The sequence below is a fragment of the Nanorana parkeri genome, unplaced genomic scaffold (genome assembly GCF_000935625.1).
Source record: "Nanorana parkeri isolate BGI_ZX_2015 unplaced genomic scaffold, ASM93562v1 scaffold210, whole genome shotgun sequence".
In the NCBI taxonomy this organism is placed as follows: domain Eukaryota; kingdom Metazoa; phylum Chordata; class Amphibia; order Anura; family Dicroglossidae; genus Nanorana; species Nanorana parkeri.
In genome coordinates this window covers 1,666,007-1,685,434 of record NW_017306478.1, presented here as the reverse complement: position 1 = coordinate 1,685,434, position 19,428 = coordinate 1,666,007, and the positions used below count along the sequence as shown (strand labels likewise).

The 19,428-nt window shown below is 43.8% G+C and overlaps 1 protein-coding gene across 1 annotated transcript in view; it reads left to right on the top strand.

Moving 5' to 3' along the window:
* Positions 1-15,597, top strand: part of RNF165 (ring finger protein 165) — a 93,169-nt gene extending 77,572 nt beyond the window's left edge. Inside the window, exons 5-8 of the mRNA XM_018555738.1 lie at positions 7,564-7,668; positions 13,020-13,115; positions 14,573-14,679; positions 15,045-15,597. Of these exons, the coding sequence (XP_018411240.1) occupies positions 7,564-7,668; positions 13,020-13,115; positions 14,573-14,679; positions 15,045-15,162 (426 nt within the window). The 3' untranslated portion in view covers positions 15,163-15,597. The remainder of the gene's footprint in view (positions 1-7,563; positions 7,669-13,019; positions 13,116-14,572; positions 14,680-15,044) is intronic.
* The last annotated feature ends 3,831 nt before the right edge of the window (positions 15,598-19,428 follow it).

Genomic DNA, 19,428 nt, shown 5'->3' with positions numbered 1-19,428 from the left:
TTTACTCACCTGTTCCTCAAGGGCGGTCTCTGCAGCCTCTTCTTCCCTTAGCTCCGGTGGTCCCATGACGTCATCACGTCTTATGCAGGCCCATTGACTTGCATTAGCTGTGGGGATGCTGAGGGACAATACCGCAGCTGGAGAGAGGCGTGAGTGCCGATCACTGTGGATCAGGTGAGTATATTCACTTTATTTGTGCCCCCCATGAGACGTGATGGCGTCACAGGTCCTTAGACCACCAGAGCCCTCCACTGCATGGGTAAGGCCTCATTCACACGAGAAAAGACCGGCACGTACAGCTCCATGCTGTGTGCACGGCCGTATCTGGCAGCTCCCAGGAAGGACAGGTGCTGCGTGTGATTAGTACGCAGCCCGTGTCCTTCTCTATGGGAGTACGCGGCCCTACGCTCACCTCAAGTGCAGATACGTGCGGGTGTCCCGGCTCGTACGCATACAGGATCCATCCAGACGTGCAGGGCGGGTGAGCGTAGGGCGGCGTACGGCCGCATAGTGCCATAGAGAAAGACGGGCTGCGTACAAATCACACGCAGTACCTGTCCTTCCCGGGAGCTGCCCAATACGGCCACGCACGCAGCACGGAACTGTATGTGCCGGCCTTTTCTCGTGTGAATGAGGCCTACGGTTTTTTTGATTACCCAAGTTCTTCTTTAACCAATTGCATTTCCACTTGCACCCAAGAGGGCCAAAGGTAACTTCAAGAGTATGAAAGTTTTAGTTGAGCCCCCTAAATATTCACCAAGCCATAGGTTGGCTTGTGGACGATCCAGCTCTGCAACTTAGATAATGGCAGTGGTCAGAATTTGGTTGGTCTCATTGGCAAGTCATTAAAAGTAACGCGTCAGTTTGCCATTTCTAAAACAAAGTCATTAGGACCTGCGAAGGCGTAATAAACACGCGGAATGTTTCCGAGACCTGGAATGCCCCTTTGAAGAATGGCAAATCCAGAAGTTCAGCGAAAAGCAGCGAAAGAGACTCAGAGAGCTCAGGGAGATAATTCATTCTTTAACCCCTTCGCGACCAGTGACTTACATAGGATGTCCCTGGCAGCGGGCCCGTTTAAACAGAATCCCGGCGACTCTGTTTACATTTGTAGAGCCGGCGGCCGGCTTTACCATAGAAGCGATCCTGGCGACTCAGCTGTCGCCAGATCGCTTCTACGGGCCGGTAAAGTGGCTGCCCCCGCCTGACACCCCCGCAGTGTTTCCCGGGCTTCGCTGCCCCTTCTGCAGGCCCAGGCCCGGCATCTCAGGTGTCGGCGGGAAGCTGAGGAGGAAAGCGGAGAACGTCTGTTAGTTGATCTCCCCGCTCTATGGGACCGGGAGCAACGCAGATTACATCACTTCCGGTCCCTGAGCTGTCAGTTCCGGGCTCCTGAAGCTCAGCAATAAGTTATTGAAGTGCGATCTGAGTGTAAAGGTGACACTAGGGGTCTTTTGGATCCCCAGTATCACCTTAAAGAGGACCTGTCACCACCAATAGGCTATCACATGGGGTGCTTGTAAGCCTACCTGTGTCATAGCAATTAAAGTCAATTAAAAAAAATTAACTGTTTTTAATAATATTAAATGAAATGAATGTAAGAATATTTTTTAAAATGTTTTAAAGTCCCCTCGCCCCCGCGAGCATGCGCATCTACAAGTAAACATGTGTCGGGTGCGCCTACCTATGAAAACAACGATTGCGCTACACATGTCGGGTATCGCTGCGCACCCCGGAGGGAGAACAATAATTCTAGGGCCAAATTTTTGCGTATCTCTAAACTGATGACCTGTGGGGGCTTTTAAATCGTCTATGGACTTTTTGGGGTACTACATTTTGTCGCCATTTCACAGCCGCATACAATTTTTAACCCGGGCATGTTGGGTATCTATTTACTCCTTGTAACCTCTTCTTTTATATTTTAGTAAACAAATGGGTATTTTATTGTGTTTTGGGGCACTAAAATGTAACTCAAGTGCATTTTTCACCAAAATTTTGGGAATTGATAATAAGTTGCGATAATATCGAGCAACATAAACATTTGCACAGGGTGTTGGCTTTCATAAAATATACAGGGTTATTCACAAAAGGGTGAAGAGTTTGGAGAAGGCGGGAGAAGTGAGCAATCTAGGCAAAAATAGCCGATTTGGAAAAATTCTCCAATTCAGATCACTTTCCAGTTCAGCTATGTTGTCCTAGATTGCTCACTTCTCCTGCCTTCTCCAAACTCTTCACCCTTTTGTGGACAACCTCCATAATGTTTTCGGGTTTGAAGTAATTTTCAGGCCTAAAATGTGGATTATAACATGGATGCAAAAAACTACAAAAAAAAAGGGGTTAATGCGTTTTATAAATGCGTCAAACCTTCCGACGGATGTCCAATAGCAGGAAAAGTAGCAAACTTCAAATATGTCTTCTGGGGGGGTTAAACAGACCCTGCGTTGCTTTATTTGGAAGCATTCTTTGGAAGGTGGCAGGTCCTCTTTGAGAGGCTGTTGGCTGTGACGGTTGGCGGGTGCCAGCAGTGCCAGCTGGGAGGTTTATAAATAAAGACTTTATTGGAACAAAACAACTGCTATAGCGCCCCCTGCAGGGGCTCCGCTTTTCTACATGACACCTTCATCGGCTCCCACTGTGAATGTCCTTTTGATACTCTACCTTCACGCACGCTTCCATTGTAGAGCACGCATACCGTATCCACCTACACAACATATGAGACTGTCTATGAGATTTCAGTGTCAGTTTGTATTATCCATTAGCGATGGAGTTGTCTGCGAGCTACCCAGCTGAGACGGGGGAAATTCCTTCCTCCTCTTATAATAGCAGCGTGCTGAGATGATTGTCAGTACACCGGCAGAGGATCAATGGCCTGCTGCTTCCTGCCTAGTATGAGGACTCACTCTTCTAGATTCCTAAAATTGAATGTTTGGTGGCTTTGTACATATTTTCTGACGAAGACTAAAAAAATATCCAAAATTGAAAAATTGTATCTTTTTTTTTTTAAAGTTAGATAAACATGAAACAAAACCTATGAATAAGGTGCATTCTCGCTTTCAGCCAGCAGGTGGAGCTCTTGGCACCTTTTCGCATCTTTTCCAGTTTCTGCCTAAGCTCCCGATGTTAACAGAGCTCGATAGCTCAAGCCTAAATTTACACACGCAAGTGAATGAGTCAGATCAGTGGCTCCTCCACCTTTCTTCGTTTGTACGGTTCGAACCGTGGTTAAAATCAGAGACAGTGAGGGGAATTTATAACAACTGGAGCAGCCAAAATTTGGGGTGACTGTACATGGCAGCCAATCAGCTTCCATCTTTCTTTTTTTTCTTCGAATCTTAACTGAACAAACTGAAGAGAGAAGCTGGTTGGTTGCTATGAGCAACTGCTCCAGATTCTGCCTGCTCCAGTTTTGATAAATTCCCCCCAGAGTGTCTGAAAGAAGACAACTACTGCTGTGCTGTCTCTTTAGATAACCCATTGCGCTCTGGGAATCCTTTGTCATATCTTTATTGTTTTTTTAAAACAAAGATTAGATTGATATAATTAACATATATATATATATATCATCAGTTTAAAACTTGAACCGTTCAGGCCAACGCACGTCAGTGCACTGCACAGATGTGAACTGGCACTATTAGAAACAATAGCAAACCTGTGCACATGCTTTACCATGTGGCCCTGGGTGGAATTGGGCCCTGAAGCTAAAAGATGATTGGTGACCAGGAGAGAAAAATTCAAACTATTCTTCCGCCAGTCATGGTGTCATGTACCTGGAAGGAGACCGGTGGAAGAGGAGGCCTCTCTTGCGTCATGCGTCCTGCACTCCCTGGAGGTGGAGACAGAGTGTGGCAGGACTGCGAGAAGCATGAGAATAGGGAGACTGGGCACCATGCTAGAGATAACCAGAATAGGGTTGCCACCTGTCCAGGATTCACCCGGACAGTCCGGGTTTTGAATGCTGTGTTCGGGTTTCATGGCAGCAGAAACCCGGACACAAGATGTCAGGCAGACAGGGGCAACCAAAATTATGATAGGGGCTACTGGCCCCCCGCTGAAAATAGTCCCAAGTGGGATATTTACACATGAATGGTTGGAGCTATTTCTATATGAATAAGAATTATCCCCCAAAAAAATGTTTGCGCGTTGCTAGAGTGTTCGGGTTTTGCTTAAGAAAAGGTGGCAACCCTAAACCAGAAGCAGAGTGGTTAACGTGGCTGAGGTAAAACCGGGCAGGCAGCGTGGTGGCAGAAACGTGAGGCAGGAGCGTGGTTGAGGAAGCCGAGGTCAGAACCATGAGGTTCAAAAACGACAGGCAAGGGGAAGTCCAGAAAACAGGCCGAGGTCAAAGGGCAGGCAGAAAGAGAGTCAAACAATCCAGGTCCAAGAACAGGGCAACAGGCAATCCACAGGTTCAGGGTACAAGCTGAAGACCATCAGCACTGAAGCAAAAGGCAGGCTTGCTTATATAGGGCAATCCATTAAGATGAGATGTCACTTCCTGTGTGTCGGCCGTGTGCGCATCTTCCCGCGCACTTCTGGTTGCATGCACATGCGCACCAGAGCATGTTTTCTGGCCATTCGGAATGCAGGTTTTCACGTATGCGCAGCCGCCAACTTTTCCTTACACATGGGTTTATGTCCAGATACTAAAGATGAGATGTAATAATAAGGTATAAGATTGTCTGAGGGCTTTATAGGTTGAAAAAATAATTTTTCATTAGCAACTGCACTATTGCAGGGACTGGCAGGGACTGGCAGGGACCGGAGGTGTTTCAGTTGATCTGCAGCATTTATTACAGACTGGAAAGCAGTCGGGGTTGTATTTACCATAAAGCCACCCCGTGGGCCAGTGCCCGAGGCGGCAGGGTTAAAGGGGGCACCACCACTTTTTTGTTTTTTGCGTCCCTCTCCTGTCCACCCCTGGACTTATGTTCCAAATCAGCAAGAGAACTGTAGCGGGCGCAGGGGGGATGTAGAGAGGTGTCATCCAGGTATGATTCACTTTAAAGCTGAACTCCAGGCATATTTTATTTATATATATTCCATGTGTAAATTCACTTTGTGTGCTCTAAATGCCTGTATAAACCAGATATTACCTTGTACAAGGAGTGGGGACATCATCACTGTGCTGTACAGGGAGCAGAGCTGTGAGAGGGACCCAGCAGGTCCACCCATTACTGGACACTACAGGAGGGGGAGGAGACAAGACCAGTCACCCTGCACAAGGAGAGAGAGCAGCAGTGACCGGTCTTTATTACTGGAGGGGGCGGAGACGAGACCAGTCACCCCGCACAAGGAGAGAGAGCAGTGACCGGTTACAGGAAGCTCCAGGTTTTGCACAGATCTGGAAGGAATACACAAAGCTCACCACCAAGGTTCCAGGATGAATACACATGACTCTGGTATGGGGATAATATTTGCTTATCCCGGGGTTCCGCTTTAATTTGTACTTGAACGGCGGCATGACGCGAAAGGCTCATCATTCATCGTTCAGGTGTGACTAGGACAACGCGATGTCTAAATACAGCCCTGAATGTGGCCGGCCTCTTCGACGCGTCTTTTCCAGGAGAGGCGGGATATGATTAGAACATTCGCTAGTACATTAGTCGCGGCGTGCAGCATGACACAGGGGCGGGTGCGAGATCTGTTCTGTAGTTGAAGACAGCGAGCAGCTGCTGGAGCATGAATCTGCGGAGAGAATGAGAACAGAGTGAAAAATTACCCCTAATGGAAAACCAAGCAAGGCAGAAAGCTGCGCCGCGCCGTGTTACAAAGTCACAACATAAAGTACAATGTCTTCATAACCGACCCGGCGTCAGATATATTATTCATGTTAGGTACATGTAGGTATTCATGTTAGGTACATCCATGCCAAGTAATATGTCAGCGTTACACTTCCAGGCATTTATAACATCTCGCAGCGATCGCAGGACTCCCCCCTGACAATGCCTTCATCTGCTTTTCCTCTCTAAAGGACAGAGACATCCTTGTTCAGGCATCACCCAGGATCACCATCTACATCCTGCGCTGAGATACCAGCTTAGAGATCGCACAATCATGAAAAAAAAAAACAGTGTCCGTGCAGTTCTTGGCTGTGTTCACAAATGTCTGACATAGATCAGCCCCCTGCTGCAGTCTCTTGTACTTGCTACAATGTTACAATGTTGCAGTCTTATCATTGAGGGAGGGGAGACTGAGGGCTTGTTCACACCACATGCAGACCAAATCTGCATGAGTTTCTGCACATGCACTGCAGTGTGTTTTGCCACCTTTTTGAACCGTACTGGGCCGTTTTTTGGGGGGGTTTTTTAGCCTAAAATGGGCTTTCAGTGCGTTCCAGGACGTTCACATGCGTTTTTGATGCGTTCGCATGCGCTTTGGTGTGTTCCAGAGCAGAAAGAATAGGGCAAGCTGCAGTTTTTTATAGCATTTGATGATAAAAACAAAACATTACTTCATGTTCCTGTGCGTGCACTGTCAACGTTTAAACGGATAAAAAACAATTAAGAAAATGATTTGAATGTCCCTTTAATATTGAAGACTAGAGCACAGCAACCAGAAATGTCATTCGTCCGTTCGCGCAAAACCCCAAATTTCGAAAATTCTTCCGAATTACGAATCCGATCCGAATCCGAAACACATACAGGACCATATTTCGGAAATACGAAACTAAACTAAACGAAAACTAATTTTTTGCGGCTGCACGTCTAAAGGCAACCCACAGACGTCTCTTACTACAGGTTTCCCGTAAAAGAGAACTATGGCCCAACTGTTTTGGGCCATAGTTCTTTTTAGCTATTGCTCGCTATATACTGACAGCAGAGAGCCGCACTGTGGCCCCAAAAGATCCCGACAATATTGTCGGGATCCATCCCACCACCTGATTGACAGATGGCTCTGCCTCTCTGAAGGCAGAGCCAGTTGTGCCAGCCCCCTCCGTTCCTCCAGTCAGCGATGGAGGAACGGAGAGGGGAGGGGGAATCCCTGCAGGGAGCGGTGACCGACCGTCACTCGTCTCTGCAGCAGGGAGAAGATTGTGAACTGAGCGATCAGCGGTATGTGAACGCTCAGTTCTCGATCTATAGAGGCAACATGTGACAGCTGCAGTGTCACACATCGGCTCTAATTATGGGGATGAGTGGATTTCCCTCTCCCCATAATTAAAGATCATGTGACTGGGTGGCCCTAACATGCCTGTTATTAAGCAGTACGTGTTTTTTCTATTGTATCCTATGACGAGGTGCTAGTTGTGCATAAAAAAATCTGGGTTATTTTTCATAAAGAGAGCTAACAAGTTCTTATCGATTATATAAATTACTAGTTGAAAAACATGAATACATGAAAGACGAGTGTGCTCGCATGTACAGGATGGATTTTTCTAGTACTAGCTTTTATGGAGGTGATGTCCATAGAAACCCACCATTCTCTGAATTCCCATAGTTGGCAGATGAAGTGTTGAGACCCTGTTGGGCTGAAGCATGTAGGACAATGTTTGTTGGACAGTCATGTCAGGCTTGATGTGACAGTTCACAAGCAATTAACTGTTTCTCTTGTCTGTTTTGAAAGGTTGTCCATGAAATCAGAAATTACCCCTACCCGCAGCTTCATCTCCTTGCCCTCCAGGGTCTCAGTCCAGCGCGGCACACGTCTGCTGTGACGGAAAGCTATGAAGTGAGTAGATTCTTGCTTCATTTTAATGTCTGCCATTTAGAAAAATAATCCTAGCATTGACCATTCATTCATCCAATCAGAAATCTGAGAGTCCCCTTAAATGTATACACAATAGTTCGTCCTATATTCAACATGTATGAGATATAGTCGATCCCTGCTAAACAATAAGAGACTGCCCAACCAGGTATGTTTATTACAGTACATTCAACTAAGTACGTCCTCCATGGTCGATCTAACATAGTGTGTCCATCATAGCCCATCCACCCAAGTATCTGTGTGATAGTCATCTACCCAAATATGTGCAGGACTCTCTGGACAGGTGCATGAATGACAATCAGTCCAGCTAAGTACTTGAATAGCAGTCCCTAGACCTAGTACATGAGTGATAGTACTCTCAATTAAGCCGATGACTGTCATTACAGCCTTCAAACTCATTAGATCAAGCATGTCATTTACAGCCCATTCAGCTAAGGGTATTAGTTACAGTACACCCAACCAAGAATATGACTGTTAGTCCATCCAACCAGTGACAGTACATCTAACCAAGTCACATAGTTCCATAGGTTGAAAAAGATCCATGAAAGTGTGTAAGTGACCAGTCCATCCAATCCCATGTGTGAATGAGAGTTCATCCAACCAAGGGTATGAGTGACAATCCATCAATTTAAGGGTGTGAGTGACAATTGTTCCAACCAAAGGTGTGAGTGACAGCCTATCCAACCAGGAGTGAGAGGCTGACAGTCAAGTCTCTGAGTGTCAGCCCATCCAACCAAGGGTAACAGTGACAGTTCAACCAACCAAGGGTAAAAGTGGCAGCACAGCTGACCAAGGGTTAAAGTGACAGTCCATCCAACCATGGGTGAGAGTGACTGTCTATCCAACCAAAGGTGACAGTGACTGTCCAACCAACCAAGGGTGAAAGTGACAGTCCCTCCAACCAAGGGTGAGAATGACAGTCCATCCAACCAAGAGTGAGAGTCACAGTCCATCTAACAAAGGGTTAGAGTAACAGTCTATTCAACCAAGGGTAAGCGTGACAGTCCATCTAACCAAGGGTAAGCGTGACAGTCCATCTAACCAAGGGTGAGAGTGACAGTCCATCTAATCATGGGTGAGAGTGACAGTCCATCTAACCATGGGTGAGAGTGACAACCCATCCAACCAAGGGTGAGAGTGACAGTCCATCCAACTCCTCCAACCAAGGGTGAGAATGACAGTCCATCCAACCAAGAGTGAGAGTCACAGTCCATCTAACAAAGGGTTAGAGTAACAGTCTATTCAACCAAGGGTAAGCGTGACAGTCCATCTAACCAAGGGTAAGCGTGACAGTCCATCTAACCAAGGGTGAGAGTGACAGTCCATCTAATCATGGGTGAGAGTGACAGTCCATCTAACCATGGGTGAGAGTGACAACCCATCCAACCAAGGGTGAGAGTGACAGTCCATCCAACCAAGGGTGAGAGTGACAGTCCATCCAACCAAGGGTGAGAGTCAGAGTCTATGCAACCATGAGTATTAATGAGACTCAAACCGTCTAGTCAAGTGCATAAGTGACAATCGATCAAAACCACATATGAGTCTCAGGCCATCCATCCAAATGCAGCAGTAAAAGTGCTTCTGAATGGGGTAACTTTGTGTAAGCCAGTTTAACTATTAACTAGTTATCTGTTTCTGGATAGTTCAGCTCAGAACAGCTAGAATGTTTTCATGTGTCAGAGCTCTCGCAGTTTACTGCAGCATATCTTTTCTGCAGCGACGTCTTCCCACCTTTGTAATTAAATAATAAATCCCCAGGACAGGAAAGCTGCACAGGGAATCTAATATTGCATCTGGTAGTGTTATATGGCTTGTAGGACTATCTTCTCTTATTGGGGACGTGGGGGTCAGCCTGTGATGTATAATTATTTTGATTTCCAGTGCAATGGTAAAGATGGCGTTACATTTGTGTGGGAAGATTATTTGCTTGTCTACTGACAATAGCGTAGATGAAAGCACATCAAGTGTTGTAGAATGTGATGAGTGGGCTGTTAGTGAGAGAGCAAAAATTACTTCTCTCTGTACCATACAGTAATGTACCTGCAGACTGTTACTGTGACGAGGGCCCCATAGCAGAACCATTAAGGGCCCCCGTGCCCCTCGGTCTTAAATAAATTCTCTGTGAATGTTGAATGCAAATTGATTTTAAAGACTGATTTCCAAACTATATGGACATTTGGCAAGTATCAACGATTTCTAACCTCATCACTGATTGTGCAACCAAAAAGTGTTGGGCCCCTTCACATCTGCCCATAGATAGGCTTTATGCTGATATGAAAACCATACGAAAGTATCCATACATGTGTTCATAATCAGATTTGGACTGTTAAGCAACTAGCTGGTTTATTAGTCTGATTTTGGATTTTCAAGCCTTTAAATTATGCTAAAGAGGAGCAAAGAGTTAGGTGTGACAGACACAGCGGATCGCTCAGCATCTGACAATAGGACACCAAAGTCCTTTTTATTTATTATTGGTATTTATATAGCAGACAATTTTACACATTCACATCAGCCCCTGCCCTCAAAGAGCATACAATCTAAGGTTCCTATCTTACATGCATACATACAGGGCCAATTTAGACAGGAGCCAATTCACCTTCCAGCATGTCTTTTGGAGTGTGGGAGGATACCGGAATAAACCCACACAAGCACATGGGGAACATGCAAACTCCTTACAGATAATGACCCGGTCAGGATTTCAACCAGGGACCCCCAGTGCTGCAAGGCAGAAGCACTAGCCACTACGCTACTGTGCTGCCCATATTGCAATTAAAGATGGGACTGACATGAATTCTCACGCCTACCATGCAAACGGAAGATAAAAGGTAGTATTGGGAAGAATGGCTTAATGCATTCAGATAATGAAAGTTTGCTTTGGTTGACCAAGCACCTACACTGCTGTTCCAGTACTTTTTCATGGTTCCTCCAAGTAGGCCACCTCAACTTGAAAGAGGACTGATTGGGAAGCTTGTACTCTAAGACTAGATCTAGGAACCCTGTGTATGTACAAACCTTAAGAGATCTAAGCACCCTTCACAATCCAGTCACCTTACACGTGCCATAGGTAACGCGAATAGGTGTTGAAGTATGAGACTTGAGGCCCGATTGCTCTGGTTGGTTTTGAAAATACACCACTACTTTCATACCTGGAAAATACAAGAGTGGTCTTACCTTACCTGGCTTAGCATATTGTTTGCTCCAAAAGTACCCATAAAATGCATTAGCTCGAACAGTTTATAAAATTGTATGTTATTAGCTACAATCCTAATTATTACACAGGCAGCTCAACATCTCAGTAGGACCAAAGCTGTGAGCAAGTCATATAAGCCTGTGTGGTCACCCAACGTGGCCGGACTCTTACAGAACAGGACATTTCTGGATTGTTTTAGTGAAACTCCGGCCAAAACTTTCTGACTTATTGTGTCCAGATTGGGGTGATCTAACCTGACTATTTGTCAGTCACTGTCACAATACAGTAGCTGGCAGGGAAGGTTCCTCCATCCATGCTGTTTAGCAGGGACAAGGGAACCGGGAGTTTGTTCTCTTTCAGCTCAGTGGGCGAGCTTATGGGTCAGCTCAGTGTATGGTCAGCTTAAGACCAGGGCTTGGGTACATAGTACCAAAAGGAAGGGGCAATAGAGGATCCTTAAAGGAGGGAAGGAAAGACATACCATAAAGAATACAAGAGAGTACATAAAGTAGGAAGATAAGTTGAAAGTCTCACAGATATGTTATCACCCGGTCAGGCATAATATGTTTGAGAGCAGATAAGACTCTCCTACACTGGAATAGAAGCTGCTGAGTTTTTTTTTATATTGTCATTGTTGCACAATTCAAAAGAGAAAAAAAACAAAAAACTAGAACTGGAAGTTGGATGTCCTCCACAGAGCCCTGACCTCATCCCTACTGAATACCTTTGGGATGAACTGAAGCAATGATTGTGAGCCAGGTCTTCTCATCCAATATTCACAAATTGTCTTTTGGCTGAATGGACCCAAATTCCCACAGACACACCCCAAAATCTTGTGGAAAGTCTTCCTATAAGACTGGAGGCTGTAACTGCCACAAAGGGGAAGGGAGGGACTCTATGTCCATGGTTTGGGAATGGGAAGTCCAACAAGCCTATATACCTGTGATAGTCAGGTGTCCACAAATGTTTGGCCATATAGAATATGTTGTATAATATCTGGTCAGGATGTAAAGATGTACAAAGGCAGGAAATGGTACCGTCTTATTTTTAATAGGCATCTGCAGACACACCAACAACGGTGCTGCGGATCTTGGGGGAGAAAGAATTGTGGAGATAATGCAATGGTTACTTTTTAGAAGTTTATAAATAAATATGATATATATTTACAGTAGGGATGCACCGATACCGACTACCGCACTCGGTACAATTACAGATACTTTTCGTGCTCCAAGACTAGACTAGAGAAAAATTCAAAAATTAGGAGGCCGCTGTTATTTGTAAGGAACACACGGAGCTCCTGGGATTTGTACATCTCTGTTTTAATCTATGATTTGGTTTTTACAAATGTAAATAAAGGGATGCACAGATACCAGTTTTGCGAGTACAAGTACTAATGTTTGCCCAAGTACTCACAGATACAAGTACTGATACATTTTTGTTTATTGTCATGTGACAGTTTTTCTAAAATACATACTAATGATTTCAGGACAGTGGTGGAGTGCCAGAGCCAGGACCCAGCTGCAACCGCTGCAACCCTTAACTAGCTATATACTCATCACTGTTTAAAAACATATTAGATTTTTTATTAAGAAAGTTGGCCATTTGCTTTGGTTTTTCTGGCAGATTATGTTAAGAGGCTGCTATCTTTACTTGGGAGAGGAGGAAGGGGCATTGTCCCACCTCTGTCCCTTTCATGTCCCTTTCATGTCTCTGTTTAGCGCAGCAGTTGTGAAGACTTGCTAAGATCACCATTGCCGGCTTCAAGTGATAATATGAAGTGTTCGAATGCAGTGTTTATCTGATTGAAAAGAAATACACAAAAAAATTAGCATTTCACATAATAATAAAAACACATTGGAATCCCTTTAAAGTACAGTAATTCTATAACTGCAAGTACCGGGATGCTTAGGATTCAGAACTGTGATGTAGAAAGTGGTGCAGGATGTTAGAGCCTCACAAAAAAAAGAGGGAATTAAATTTGACAAATTTATTGGTATATGTGAAATTAGCTGTAAGCTGGAGAGGTTGAATCCGTCCACATTGCTTATCATTGTGGCAGTATTTATTTTACTATTTATAATGTGACGAGGACGTACATTGAATGATTGCGCCTGTCTGATTTCAGGAACTGCTGCAGTTAGAGGACAGACTGGGAAGTGTGACGCGGGGAGCAGTGCAAAACATCATTGAAAGATGCACGTTTCCACACAAGTACAAAAAGGTACAAACCATCACACACTTTATATACATGTACTTTCATGTCTCACAGCTTCTCAAACATTGAGAATGATAGTTTATGTTAGTATTATTATTATTATGTAAGCCTTACCCTACCAGAAGCAAACTGTCTCTCCTCGCCTCTCCTCTCCCATTCACTCTTCCCCAATTATTCTCTTTAACCCCATTACATGAGTACTCCCTCCACCACCCCTTGCTACTCCTCTCTATGGCCTCCCTTAGGTCTGTCTCTACTACATAATGGCACTATGTATGCATCTATATACACCCCTCCAGGTAAAATCATGCTCTGCATTCCATGTCTGTAAAGCAGGTGTTAGGTTAGCTTATCAAAGTAATACCAAGCAGTGGAATATCACAATCTTGAAAGCTTATTCTAATAGCCAGCTGCAATGTTCTGATGCATTTCACACTAAGGCACAGAAAGCATTTCTTCGAGAAAGCACTTAATCTCAGCACAAAATGCGTTCAAGATTTTGGCACCCCAAAGTGCTGTATGATTTTGATATAAATGCACTTAGTCTTACTAGCCCATAAATAAGGAAGAGCACCTTCTCTGTAATTACACTTATTCTTGATAACATCTGTTACACTGTCTTTATCTCATTCGTTCAACGAGTTATTTTTCAGTGCTTACAATCTATATGTAAAACTCTCAAATGATTAAAAATGATTGAAACAGAACTTAATGGGTTCCCCCCGACCTGGAATGATACAGCTTTCGCACTCTAATCAAAGCTATGCCCCGGCATGACCAACCAGCTTGGCAATGAGCACAGGGTGTTGCTACTGATAAATTATCAGATGTCAGTAGGCCCTCGTGCGCTAATGCACAACCCCATTTCAAGGTTACCAGAACCCAAGTATCTTACCGTCTTTCGACAATCCATGCTATGGTCCGTGTGTACTCTCACTAACAGTCTAGATGCTGCCTCAGCCTATATAATCACCTGTTAAAACAAAATATAATGATGTTCCCTCTATCTATAAGGAAAGCCGCATTTTTGCCTCGCTGCCGTTACTTATCACAAACACAAGCTCATGTGGCAGCGCAGGCACCATCTTGGAACACCCCACCAGTACTGGTTGGCTCCTTATTCTTCAAGATCATCTCCCTTGAAGAAACATGACAATGTACATGCAGATATCGCCAAAGGGAACATGTCAGAACAGCTGTGTAATGTCTCAGCTGAAGCTCTTATCTAAGGGTGGAGGCTAACATTGGTTGACTGTTGGAATCAGTGTTCGTTCAGGGCCAGTTTGTCGATGTGCAAAATAATATGGATAATGCAGATGTGTACTGTGCCCTGGAACTCACCTAACCTTTGTGGTTGCCAGCAGGACAACATGCCGCTTGACTGCTCACTCCTAGGTTAAACCAATTGGCTCTCGGTAATATTCCTCTCTTAATTGTTGTCTCTTTTATTAATTGTATGGCAGAGGATACCACATGATGGCAAAGACATGAAAGAAGATGAGGAGGAGGCTGACACAGACGAGAAGTGTACAATCTGCCTGTCAATGCTTGAAGACGGAGAGGATGTCAGGTAATGAGAAAGCTGCTCTTCTCAGGTCCCCTGTATCTGTAATAGTTTCCTTTAGAGACACGTAGAACCTGAGTAATTATACCAGGAACAAGAATAGGATTGTACTGGAATTGAATTAGGTAAGGGAAGAACTCGAGGACAATAACCAGTGAACAATATATTTATTACAGCTTACCAGCCCTTAGATTTGGTTCCTGTATATTTTTCCTTTTTCAGGCTTTTCTTTTGCAGTCATACAAATATAACAAAATGCTTGCAATGGTTTATTTAATAGACCAAAAGAGCAAATCAGAGAAATTCATTGCTAGGGTTTACCTACACTTCAAACATCACTCATCCTTCTCATTTCCTTCCTCTTTCTGCAGGAGGTTACCCTGTATGCACCTCTTCCACCAATTCTGCGTTGATCAGTGGCTAGCAAACAGTAAGAAGTGCCCTATCTGTAGAGTGGACATCGAAACGCAGCTCGGGGAGGACAGCTGAGAAAAATCCCCCACGTTGGCATCCGAATTCTCTTTATCAGGTCCTCACGGCCTCCACCTGCAGCAAACCTTTTGCTTCCTGAGCCATTTTAAGGACAGTCTGCAAGCACATTATTCTGTAGATGAATCGTAGGCACGTAACTAAAAAAAAAAAATACTGGAGGATCTTAACAGCCATAATGCCCCGTTTCGCAGGGGAAGCGGGCCTTCTCCCTGCCACAGGGCCGATCGCTGGAGACGAAGACTGGCCCTTCACAGGTACTATTGTGTCAGTCTGGCTTGCCAATCCTGCACTGCAAAGAATTGTACATATACCTCTCTAATATGTAGAATCAAGTAGGGGTCGTAGCTATTACTGTGGATGGCATCCGGAGCATGTTAGCTTAAAAAAAATATTGTGTTCGGTGCCCTAGTCATCTTGTGGTGGACATGTTGCTATTAGCCTATTTTTGCACCAAATAATATTTACCGTTTTATTTATCTTTACCTTTTTTTTTTTTGGTGCTTGAAGGAGCCATTGACACATTTTACATTTTCCAACTTCTGAAATTGAGGCGAAGAATAAAATCCTGTTTACAGTTTTAAAACAAAAAACAAAAAAAAGGATTGGTTTGGAGCCTTAAGTTTAGTTACTTTAGTTGAACTAATGTATTACTCTTTACTTATGTTTACAGAGGATGATACAAAAGGCAAAACTTTCAAAATTACGGGTGGACTCTGCTGATGCTGGGGAGAGGTCCTTTGCAGCCTTTTTTTTCTGTCTACATTCCTGATAGTATGTAGTCCCCTTCCACTGGGCTTTGCTCTGTAATGTTGAATACGTTTCGCTAGTAAAGTAGCTTCCTCAGCTCTAGATGGGTGTGAAATGTCTTCAGCATTGCAGAACAAGTGCAGTTGAACACGACCATCTACTACTAGATGTACCATGACCTGAATAAATTAAAACCTTCACAGACATACATCCCTGATTTTTTTGTAAAGCTCAACTATACAAAAAAACTGATATTCTGCTTTTGGCTGGACCCTGGTGAGTTGATTGACAAGCTGGGCTTCATGTCTTGGAGACTCCATTGCCATTAATGTGCGTTGGTTTGCATCTCTGGCCCATCTCAAAAGGCTACCACAGAGGCTCCTGTCTTGATGTCTTTCTATGAAGAATCCACTGGGGAGCATGATAGCAGGTGGGTCAGAAATGGAATAAGTCACCATAGGAGACACCAAGAGATATTACGAGGCAAGGAATTCCGTTTGCTAAAAAAACATGCCAGAGTATCAGTTTTGGGTAGGGGTGGCTCTTAAATAATATAAAGAAAGGGAAACACAGCCATGCGTACAAAATGGCCACAAGCATTTTAACACTGCTGGCCCTAAAAGGGATTACACAAAGGGAAATAATGATAATCTGGGGAATTTGTTTTTCACCCTATGGTGTTGAAAATTACCAATTACCCTTCGAAATTTTAAATAAGCAAAAAAAGAGCTTCCTAAAATGAATTACACAAATGGAAATAATAGTAATCTGAGGATTTTTTTTTCACCCTATAGTGTTGACATTTACTAATTACCCTTCACAATTTACACAAGGGAAAAGGAGCTCTCATTGCACTTTGCTCTACATTATTGAATTACAATAAGCCACCAGTGTGTATTTTTCAAGTCCTGCCCTAAAGAGCCAAAATGCACCTATATTCTTCATTCATATATTCATATATTCTTCATTCTTTTGTTACTTAGCAGCAACTTAGTATTTTAGGCTATTTTGCATTTATCTCAGTGATAGTAACGCAAGATTCTTACCTTTTGCCCATGAAAACAACAGTGTTCTCTATAAGAGGTGTGGCCTCTAGAACAGGATGGGGCTCAGTAGCTAATAGCTGCAAGGCGACACATTGAAGTATTATAAATTTAGCTCCTGTCTTTAAATATATAAAAAAAAATGCCAGGGTAAAATTAGTCAAGGGTAGTCTGCGTTCATAAAATGTCAGGTGTGGTCATCACAGTACCCAGTCGAGAGCATCTAGCTATCCTCTAGCGTTGGCCAACTAGACTTGTGCACCTTTATGATTAATGGAAAAACAAACACACAGAAGACTAATTGACATTCAGGGGCATAGCCTGCCATTAACACGCACACCTGCCTCAGTGGATAGGCCAGATATTACATATTGATTGTACTAATGCAACCGTTGCTGCACCTCTGTTTTGTCACAAATCCAATGGTGTTATTAACACCTCGCCAGTTCTCCGCAGGATTCCTGAAAGGGCTGACATTCTACGGTAGCATAAACAACGAAAAGCCATTTTAAATCCTTCAATAAAAGCACAATTTACCTAATAATAACAAATGGACAACTGTTTGCTTGTAAACAGTTGACCGCCTTTAAACGAGCCAGAGAAGCCATCCTAGGACAGATCAATCGCCATTCTGCTACGTCCGTCCTTTCTGAAATCCGCGCAGCTTGGCGAAGGGGTCCTCGGCATCAGCAGAGGGAAACCAGACAGCGCAGTTTATTCTTTGTGGGATATACCCCATTTTTCTGAGAGCAAAGTCTTTGAAGAAGTTGTCCAGGACAGAGTTCAGCTATTTCCATGTAATCACAAAGGGGGCTGTTCAGTTTTTTTTATAGACCTGGGTTTATTAACTCTGTGGCAGAGGGCTGCCTTTAGGCTCTGAGCCTTTATCTGAAATCAGCAGTCCTGAGCTGGTTTGGTTGTTAGGGTAGGGGCTGATATAGATGCCTGCTTAGTTCTCTAGAGGGTGCCTTTAGTACACCATCCTCCAGTTGCCTCCCTCACACCCACTTATTACATATCTGTAGCACTATAGACCAATCTTCCCTACAGCTGATTTCAGATGAGGGCTCAGGCATTACGCAGCCTTCTTTCCTGTAAGAAGAAGCGGAACGCCAGACAATTTTTTTCTGTAGGTTTGGATAGAGTGGAGAAGGTGTAGAACCTCTGATTACCTTTTGTGTCTGTCAATTTGGGAAGATTTACCCTCCCTTCCCGTCCTGGTGACTGTTGTCATCAGGACAAAACATAAGGGGAAATCGAAATCTAAAGGGAAATCTAAATTTTCTAATGAGGACACCTATTCCGGTGAAACTATCTAAGAGCTGGTTGCCCTCAAAGAGGTCTCAGATGGCAATAAACTAGACATGTGCGATTCATTTAGTTCCCAATCAAAATTCGTACGAATTTTCAGAAATTCAGACATTCGGACACATCCGAATTTCCAGATCCCAATGCATCTGTATGTGTCCAAACCCGAATTTCCATTTCCGAATTTCAGATCCTGTCTGAATTTCGTTCAAAAACAAAACTGAATCGGACATGTGACTTTTCTGGCCAATCAGATGTGCTTTTCGGTTGAATGCATCCGAATGGGTCTGAACACAAATGTTCTTTACGGCAACATGGGAGCCATATACAGTATATACATATAATACTAAAGCTGAGGCTCCAAGACCCGAATGGCATTCAGGATCCGAATTTCCAAATTGCATTTAGGAGCTCCCGAATGGCATTCGGATCTGGGAGCCTCAGCTTTAGTAATATATGTATATGGCTCCCAGACCCGAATAGCATTTGGGATCTGAATTTCTGACATGCATTCGGGAGCTCCCGAAATCCATTGGTGTCTGGGAGCCATATACATATATTACTAAAGCTGAGGCTCCCAGATCCGAATGCCATTCGGGAGCTCCTAAATGCAATTTGGAAATTCGGATCCCGAATGCTATTTGGGTCTGGGAGATTTAGCTTTAGTATCAATATCTGTATATGGTTTTCTGTGGTATTTGCAACAAATACTCGTAAACTTATCCGAAACGAACGAAAATTCGGATTTCGTCCGAATCAGAAACCCGAACCAAATTTAATTTAGGATCCCGAAATAACTAAATATCCGCAACGAATTCTGCCGCAGCTTACATGTCTAATAGAAACCCATTAGAGGTCATAATCTTCTCCTACTCTATCCAATACCTGAACAAAGTTTTGCCTTCCCTACAATGAACTCTAATCTATAAATCACGAAGCAGCCCCCTTGTGAAAGGCAAGAGTTTCAGGCTCCTGGAGAAACTCTTCAAGGGCACAACCTGGTAACCTGGTAGGTAGACTGCGACTGTCATAGTGCTGGAACTGAAAAGTATTAAACTCTTAAAGAACAAGCACATTTTTTTTCAAAAAAAAAACATTTTACAAAAATGTAAAAAAAAAAAAAGCACCAAGTTTTTAATCAAAAGCTATTTGTGTGTATGAAACC